At 47.3% G+C, this 9383-nt stretch overlaps 1 protein-coding gene across 1 annotated transcript; it reads left to right on the top strand.

The window, feature by feature from the left end:
* The first annotated feature begins 135 nt into the window (after positions 1-135).
* BNIPL (BCL2 interacting protein like) lies at positions 136-9322 on the top strand. The gene is given in 11 exon segments (XM_072769247.1): positions 136-882; positions 1883-1978; positions 2434-2498; positions 3353-3577; positions 6194-6376; positions 6596-6698; positions 6864-6995; positions 7872-7958; positions 8143-8241; positions 8688-8695; positions 8698-9322. Coding segments are annotated over 11 exon segments (1068 nt in total). The 5' UTR covers positions 136-838; the 3' UTR covers positions 8724-9322.
* Positions 9323-9383: the final 61 nt, after the last annotated feature.

Raw genomic sequence — 9383 nt, 5'->3', positions numbered from 1 at the left:
TCTTATTGTCTCTTTTTACAACTATAATCAGGCCTTTCCCTCTGATAATGGTTTCAGCTTCCTCAAGATTCATCTCCCTTCTTCCTGCTGTATAGAATGTCTCCCTTCATTAACTCTTTTTGAGAATGAAGAGCAACAGTCTTCCATCTCTCCTCATCCTTGGCCTTTCATTTGTTTCCTCTTCCAGAACCCTCTTACTAACTGCGTTCCTAGTCTTGCTAATGCTTGAAAACATAGTCTTAAAACCAAAATGTTTTTTTACCATTGCCTTTTTTTTTTTTTTTTTTTTTTAAGCAGCTTCCAGGGACACCTGGGTGGCTCAGTGGTTGAGCATCTGACTTCTGCTCAGGGCATGAACCCGGGGACCTGGGATCAAGTCCCACATCAGGCTCCCTGCAAGGAGCCTGCTTCTCCCTTTTCCTATGTCTCTGCTTCTCTCTCTCTCTCTGTCTCTCATGAATAAATAAATACAATCTTTAAAAAAAAATTTTAATCAGCAGCTTCCGGGAGGTTATAAAGAGTCTGGAAGGGAAAACAAATTGCCTTCCTCGATTCCCCCAAAACCAGCCACTTTAAAAAATGTCCTCTCCTCTCTAAAACCGCCCCCACATAGGCAGGGTTTTTGTTTTGGGCAAACCTCCTCCTAGGGAAGGGAAGGGAAGGGAGGTGGTAAAACCTGTTTGGAGGTAAGGTTACCTCCCTTCCACACCTCCCACCTCTTTGGAGGCAAGAGCAACAACAGTGAGACACAGAAAAAGGATACAGAAGTGCTTAGGAGCTGGGACACCAGCTCCCGGAGAGCTGCAAGTGTTTAAGGGAGCCAGGAAGACCTGTGAAGATGGGAACCACACAAGAGGCAGGAGAGAAGACATTAGATCTTGGGTGAGTAAGATCTGGCTTATTTGGTTGGAAACAAGCAATGAATAGTCTTGAGGGACTTTCTTACCATCCAGCTCTGACCAGGGCAAATCTTGACTTCCTGGAAGAGACATGACTATGAAAGAATGAATTTGCAGAGAAGGGTTAGGGTGGCTTTAGGTAGGAAAAGGGGACCTGGGGATTTCAGTAAAATTCCCTATTGTTTTTATTTTTTAAAAAATATATTTTATTTATTTATTCATGAGAATACACAGAGAGGAGAGAGAGAGAGGCAGAGACACAGGCAGAGGGAGAAGCAGGCTCCATGCAGGGAGCCTGACTACTCAATCCAGGGTCTCCAGGATCACACCCTGGGCTGCAGGCAGCGCTAAACCGCTGAGCCACCGGGGCTGCCTTCCCTATTGTTTTTAAAGGAAGTTTCTCTATTTTGTGTCTGATAAAGTTGTGCCTACTGTTTTCTAACACCCACTCCCCAGAATGGCCCTCAGGAAAGCTGACCCAGAAAGGAATTTAGGTACCCTTCCCGACAAATCCCTCTTCCTCCTTACCTTCTTCCCCCACCCCTCCACCTCTGCCATGGATTCCCCTGACCACTCCCAGTGTGGTGGAGGAAAGGCAGGCCTGACAAGGTGCCATCTTCCCCAACTTTGCCTGGTGATAGCTGGGCAGGTCTGTCAGGTTCCAGCCAATGTAACGTGGAATAGCTCTACTCACTCCGTGTAGGTGGAGCAACACCATAGACACAAATAGGATTAGCCTTACATTCCATCTTTCCTCTGCTCCTAAACCCCACAGTAGGGTTCATCTGCCTTCAGGAAGTGGTGGATGTGGTAGAAGTATCAGGAGACAAGAGACCTGACGTCTTTTTCAGGCCTGTGCTCTGCCCTATACCTTAATTATCATCCATTACAGTGTCTCTCCTATCTGTGATCCAGTCCCTTTAAGACTGCCCCATTTGTCTCCTGATCATTCTGCCCCCCACCCCCTGCCCTGGGACTCTTAGGGCCATGGAGGATGCTGAAGCCCGGAAGCCAGCAGGATCCCTGAGACTTGGGGAACTGGAGCTGAGGGAGGAGTGGCAGGATGAAGACTTCCCCAGGTGAGGATTGTGAGGGATACTCATGAATGGAGGGCAGGGGTGATAAATTAGGACTTGAAGGAAGGAGGGGGGAAAAGAAGACCGAGTCCATAAGATAAAATTGTAGTGGGGAGGGGCGCCTGGGTGGCTCAGTCAGTTAAGTGCCTGACTCTTTTCTTGGTTTTGGCTCAGGTCACGATCTCAGGGTCTTGGAATGGAGAGCTGCCTTGGGTTCTGGTCAGCAGGGAGTCTGCCTCCCCTCTCCCCCTCTCTCTTCCTCTGCCCCCTGCCTCCACCTACCCTACTGCTCCCCCCCACACACACATACTCCTGCACTCTTTCTCTCTCTCGAATAAGTAAATCTTAAAAAAAAAAAAAAAAAAAACACATGACAGGGCAAGAGGATTGATAAATTGATACCTGGCTTAATGCATTTAACCTGCATTTCTGTCTCCCTTGTAATCTTTCCCCTCTAGATTTCTTCCTGAAGAAGCAGATCCCTCTGAAGATCCTGACAATCCTGAGAGAGATTCACAGGCAGGTAGGTAAATTAGAATCTAGGCCTCAAGTTTTTTATTATAAGCCAGTGAAGGGCTGTGCCACCCTCACCCCTTTTTGGTTCCACTGCTCTTTTTTTTTTTTTTTTTTTAAGATTTTATTTATTTATTCATGAGAGACACAGAGAGAGAGAGAGAGAGAGAGGCAGAGACACCGGCAGAGGGAGAAGCAGGCTCCGTGCAGGGAACCCGATGTGGGACTCAATCCTGGGACTGCAGTATCACGCTCTGGGCGGAAGGCAGGTGCCAAACCGCTGAGCCACCCAAGGATCCCTCCACTGCTCTTTTCCTAAATATTCCCTGTGTAAGTTCTTCTTTAGAATTTGCCCCATAGGGTGCCTGGGTGGCTCAGTTGGTTAAGTGTCTGCCTTCTGCTCAGGTCATGATGCTGGGGTCCTGGGATCGAGCCCCACATTGGGCTCTCTACTCAGCAAGGAGCCTGCTTCTCCCTCTCCCTCTCTGTCCTTCCCCCCTACTCGTTCTCTCTCTCTATCTCAAGTAGGTAAATAAAATATTTTTTAATTAAAAAAATAATAATTCGCCCCATAGAGGTGCCTGGGTGGCTCAGTTGGTTAATCATCCACCTTCAGCTCAGGTCGTGATCCCAGGGTCCTGGGATCAAGTCCAGCATCGGGGGTCCCCGCTCAGCAGGAAGTCTGCTTCTCCCCTTCCCTCTCCCCCTCCCTCTCTTTCTCCCTTAGTTTCTCTCTCTCTTAAATAAATAAATAAAATTTAAAAAATTGATCCTATATCATCACTACCATTTGCAGGTATTCCAACCTCCCCTGCCAACACACTCATACTTTTTCTATTCTTTTCTCCTCTCTCCCAACTCCAGGTACTCCCAGCACTTTAGCCCTGTGTGGCCCACGCCCCATGCGTAAACGTCTTTCTGCCCCAGAGTTGAGACTGAATCTGACTAAGGGGACTGGAGGCGATGGAACTTGTCCCACTCACTCAGTACCTTCCTCTCCTGATGGCAGTTCTGACCTGGAGGTGGACGAATTGGAGACACCTTCAGATTCGGAGCAGCTGGACAGTGGACATGAATTTGAATGGGAAGGTGGGAAAGAAACCTGAGGCCTGAGCTGGTAAAAGCAGAAGCTAGATTTAAAGTAGCTCTGGGTGGATTTAAGGAGACTAAAGTTAGAAACGAGGTGGGGTCCAAGTCGTAAAGTTAGCAAAATTAATTTCCTCAGAATGGAAAGGTAGAGCCTGTAGGTCCAACGTGAGAGTAGTCAATAGAGGGGTGGGGAGGTGCCAAAAACAAACAAATTTTCCTTTGTTTATTAAGGAAAATTTTATTGAGTGCTACATGCTATTACTGAATGAGAACCAAGTTATAAAGAAGAATAAGATAGTCCTACCCTCAGGGAGTTCCCTGTTTAATAAGAAATTAACACATATACAAATAAGTATGGTTAAAGATGACGGTCTACATATGTATAGGGTATGGTCAGCAGTGATAAGGACAAGGTCAGTTCCTGCTGAGAGGTGTTAGGAAACACTTTACAGAGCTGATCAGAATCAGAGGTGATTCTGAGCTGGTCTTTATCAGGTAGCTGGGGAGGCATCATAGGTAGAAGAAACAACTTGGGTAGGAACATGGCATGTTGAAGTATCATGATACTTCTGACACCAAATGTATGGGTTTTACCCACACCAACCAATTCTCCACTTCTCCAGACATCAACAGGGTATCCTACAGTTCATCTGTGACATTTGACTGGACATAGTACAGACCCCACAAGTTAAGGGTTCACTCACAAGATTTCCCTCAACTTCAGACACTAGTCACATGTCCAAGTTGTCATCTAAGCTTCTGAATCAGAGTGCTATGTTAAGTTTGCAGGAGTCAAATTGTGGAGGTCCTTGCTACCCTACTGAGGAGTTCAGAGTTTATCCTGTAGCCAGTGAGACGTCACTGAATAATGTTTTTTTTTTTAAGATTTTATTTATTTATTCATGAGAGACATAGAGAGAAAGAGAGAGGCAGAGACACAGGCAGAGGGAGAAGCAGGCTCCCCTCAGGGAGCCCGATGTGTGACTTGATCCCGGGACTCTAGGATCACGCCCCAAGCCTAAGGTAGGCTCTAAACCGCTGAGCCACCCAGGGATCCCTGAATAATGGTTTTAATCAAGGAGTAACATGATCAGATTTAATGGCTCTAAAGAGGTTGGAAACAACCTAAAGGTCCGTCAGTTGAATGTTAATTCTAATATGGTACGTCCATGCAATGGAATACTAAATATTAAGCACACTTTCTTTTTAAGTTTTTTTTTTTTTTTAAAGATTTTATTTATTCATGAGAGACACAGAGAGAGAGGCAGAGACATAGGCAGAGGGAGAAGCAGGCTCCCCTCAGGGCGCCTAATGTGGTACTCCATCCCATGACCTCGATCATGACCTGAGTGATAGGCAGACACTCAACCACTGAGCCAGCCAGGTGCCCCAAGATTTTATTTTTTAAGTAATCCCTACATCCAACAGGGGGCTCACGACCCCAAGATCAAAGATCAGAATTGCATGTTCCACCAACTGAGCCAGCCAGGTGCCCCTAGAAAACCATTTTTTAAGATGAGGCAACTGTTTCCATTGCTATGGAAGGATCATGCAAAATTAGCAGGTATAGTATTACCATTTGAGTAAGAAAGGGTAGAAAACAAAGCTTGCTCTAGCTGTGGGGTAGAAGGTGGAATGGAGTAAACAGACTAGAGGCAGGGAAGCCAGCTAGGAGGCTAGAATGAAGTCCAGGTTAGAAATACTAAGAACCTGAATCAGGACAGTAGTAGTAGAAAGAATGATAAGACAATATAATGGCAATAGATAGAAGAAGATCTGGGGTCCAGTTGGCTTGAGGCATGACAGAGAAGAAAATTTTGGATGACACCAGTTTTCTTTCTCAGCCAGCTAGATGGATGGACTCATTCATCAAGAAAGGAAATATGAGAAGTACCTGGTGGGGTTCAGTCAGTTAAGTGGCTGCCTTTGGCTCAGGTGGTGATCTCAGGGTCCTGGGATGTAGCCCTGCCTTGGACTCCCCTGCTTGCTGCTCCCCTCTGCCTGCCACACCCCTTGATTGTGCTCTCTCTCCTTGGCAAATAAATAAAATCTTAAAAAAAAAAAAAAAAAAAAAAAGGAAGAAAGAAAACGAAAGAAAGGAAGGAAATATAGGAGAGATGAAGAAAAGAATGAGTTTGAGTTACAATAGTGTCTGGTGGCTTGGAGATGACAGAAAGACACAACTAGAGATGTCCACTCTAAGCATTTAGGGACATGGGTCTGGGGTCAGGAGAGACATCTAAGTTAGAGGAGCAAATCTGGAATCATCACCTTACTGGTGGTTATTGAAGACCTGGGAACAAATGAGCTCACCCAAGGAAAAGCATGGAAAGAAAGAAAGAATCCAGAAGAAAACTAATACTAGCCAGGGCCATAGACCTACCATAGTGCAGGGTTACCTCAAGGCCAGTATCTAGTGAAAAAGTGAGGATGTTGAGTTCCAGGAAAGGGAAACTAGCAAGGCACTGGATTACTTGGACAAACTAGGGCTGGAGTCCTGGAAAAAAACTAAGGAATGAGACGTTAGAGTACTCAACTCCCAGACCCCGACAAAGTTAGAAAATCCTGAAGGTGTGTACTGTGCTTTATTGATCATCTTCCATTCCTCTCCTTCAGATGACCTACCCCGGGCAGAGGGCCTGGGGGCCAGTGAGGCAGTGGAAAGGCTGGGCCGGGCTTGTATGCGGGATGTGGCTGGAGAAGATGGACGTCACTGGAGGGTGTTCCGAACAGGACAGAGGGAGCAGCGAGTGGACATGACTGTCATTGAACACTATAAGAAAGTCCTCTCTCATGGAGGTAATGGCTAGCATAACAGTGGGGTAACAACTGTGACTTCTAAAATAAAATGTAAAAATAAATAAATCAATAAATAAAATGCAAAAGCTGGAAACTCCGTTCCCAGGTTCAAAATCCTTTCTGTAACTTCCAGAGACCCTGAGAGTCCCTCAGCCCAAACAAATGTACCGTCTGTCATATATAGTTGCTGCCTGAATGAATTTTCCCCTTGTCCTCCAGGTTACCATGGTGAGGGCCTCAATGCTGTCATCGTCTTTGCTTCCTGTTACCTCCCCAGCAGCAGCATCCCCAACTATACCTATGTCATGGAGCACCTTTTCAGGTGAGGTGGCAGCCCTGAAAGACTCCAACAGGGATGTTAGGGAGGGAAAAGTGAAAAAGGCCCCTCCTGCACCATCAGCAGCTGACTGCAGAGTCTACAGTAATGTCCCTCTCGTTCCCCACAACCCCAAGCATGTACCTTCCTTGACAGCTCTGTCTCCTCCAGGTATATGGTGGGAACTCTGGAGCTTCTGGTAGCTGAAAATTACCTGCTCGTGCACTTGAGTGGAGGCACAAGTAGGGCCCAGGTCCCGCCTCTGGGCTGGATGCGCCAGTGTTACCACACTCTGGACCGGCGGTGAGCTGCAAGAACAGCAGGGTTGCAGCTCCCTCTGCACCTTCTCTTTCCCTCTTTCTGTTCTTTCCTCTTCCCTTTAGTCCCTTCCTCTTTCTCTGGTCCCTCTACCACCCTTTCCAGGCCTCTCATGTCTTCTGTACTCTCAGAGTCAGGGGAATCTGGTTTCAGATCTTGCCTCAATCATTTACCTCCTGTATCATTTAGCTTGGACAAGTCACTGAACATTGCTGGGACTCTGTTTCCTTCTCTGCAAACTGGCAACAATAATCCCTTTGCCACTGGGCATGTGTGAAAATCCAGTAAATTGGTGTGGCCTATTGCCTGTCACATAGAAGAAGGTCCTCCTTCCTTTTCCCACCTCTCACGATTTAGCTTACCTCCTAAGCAGCCATGGTCTGCTTCGCTTTGCCTTCATCCCTGACCCATATGGCTTTGTGTTCTGCAATGTTCCTTCTCCCCTTTTCTTTCCCACTTATTCCTTTTGCTCACTTTTCTTCCTCATTCTTTTTTGTTTTTCCTCACTGGTCTTCCTCCATGTGGAGTTTTATCCATTGTCCCAGTCATGGGAGGCCTGAGAAAGGGGGAATAGCCAAGAACTTATATGGGAGTAGGGTACAGGAGGGAGATGGTGCAAAGGGATTCTGACAAGGGAGTTGCCTGAAAATGAGGAGCATGAAAGGCTAAACATGATGGGTGGAGCTCAGATTACAAGCCAAGGAGTGGGGACTAGACCAACTGGCAGAGAAATCTAGAAACTTGGAGAAGTGAAGGAAGTTAAAGCACAGACAATAGCTTCACCTAATCTTCTGACATGAAGATGGAAAAAGAAAAAAAAAGATGGAAGAAGAAAAGAATGATATCATTCCTATTCTTCAGGCTCCGGAAAAACCTGCGTGCCCTGGTGGTTGTCCACGCCACGTGGTATGTGAAGGCATTCCTGGCACTGCTTCGGCCCTTCATCAGGTACCAGCTCTGGGGACAAGGACCTCCCTTTCCCCATTTTCAAAATCAAGATTAAGCAGCTCTGGCCTCACCGTGGCTCTTTCTAGCCGTAACCATGCTCTACTTGTCACGTTTCCCTTCATAAGGATCTCCAGGAACCCTCTTCCCAGTACAACACACAACTTGGTTTATCCTCTCTTTTCAGTTCCAAGTTTACACGAAAGATCCGTTTTCTGAACAGCCTGGGAGAGCTGGCCCAACTCATCTCCTTGGATCAGGTTCACATCCCTGAAGCTGTCAGACAGTGAGTCCCGAGACTAAGTTTGGGGTGGGATGTATAAAGCCAGTTCCCACTTTCTTAATGCTTTGGGAGAGATGCAGAGGAACTCAAAGATAGAGGCCCTGCTTCCAGATGCTTTGATGTATCTGGGAAAACTACACCCACCCAGAGAAGTTAAGGCCTGTATCCAACAAGAACAAATGAAAAAATTATAAGTGCTGAGGCATCAGAGAATAAAGGAATATTCACAGCACAGAATTTAGAGATTGAGATGAGCCATGGAAATCCAGAAGGGCAGTAAAGAGGAGAAAGTACTCAGTGGGGTGGTACTAGGGGACAAAGAAGCCTGATCGCCACCAGCTCAAGCACCCAATCTTCTGCCTCTTAACAGTTCTCTGCCTTCTCTCCCCAAATCAGTGAGTAAAACCCAGGTCCTGCTCCTGTGCCACTTTTTTATCGTTCTCTCCTAGGCTGGACCGGGTTTCCATGGCTCAGGAGGGACATAGCAGGCCTTAGAACGAAGCAAAAGAAACTGATCTGCCTGCACCCTAACCCTGAAACATCTGGGCTCTTCCCTAAAGTAAAGCATCCTCCACCCCAGTACCACGGGACCTTCACATCTCACTGGGGTTTCATTCCTCTCATGACCTTTCCTTCAAAGCAGGACTCCAAAGGTCCAGAAGGTGACCTGCAGGCTGACCAGCATCTCAGCTGTAGGGGCACATGTAGTGGCATCTTGTGTGGGAGAGGGCCAGGCTATGGCTCTCAGTCCTGCTTCAGCCTCAGCCCCTTGGCCCAGATACCTGCATCTCTGAGTGTCATTGTCCTCCCCTGTGAATGAAGGTGCCCAGACCCTCTTGCCCTGGGGCACTCTACCAGTCTGAAACTCCGCCAGAGGGGAGGGGAGGGCAGGGCTCGACCGACCGCAGCCAGCCTGCCGGCTGGGAACCAAGACTCACTCCCTAAATCTTGGAAGAGCTGCCCTTTCCTTCTCTGTCACGTCTGCTGGCGTGAACCTGGGAAGGGATGCTTTTCAAACTTGTCCTTTTGTCCTCTTTAGCAAATTCAGATCTATAGCGGTTAATAAACTGCCCTGCTCCGAGGAGACGCACTGTTCGCCCAGGGGCTCGGTGCTGTGGCCGCAGTGGCTCCCGGGCTGGAGAGCT

This window comes from Canis lupus, chromosome 12, assembly GCF_048164855.1.
Source record: "Canis lupus baileyi chromosome 12, mCanLup2.hap1, whole genome shotgun sequence".
In the NCBI taxonomy this organism is placed as follows: domain Eukaryota; kingdom Metazoa; phylum Chordata; class Mammalia; order Carnivora; family Canidae; genus Canis; species Canis lupus.
This window is presented reverse-complemented; position numbering and strand designations above follow the sequence as displayed.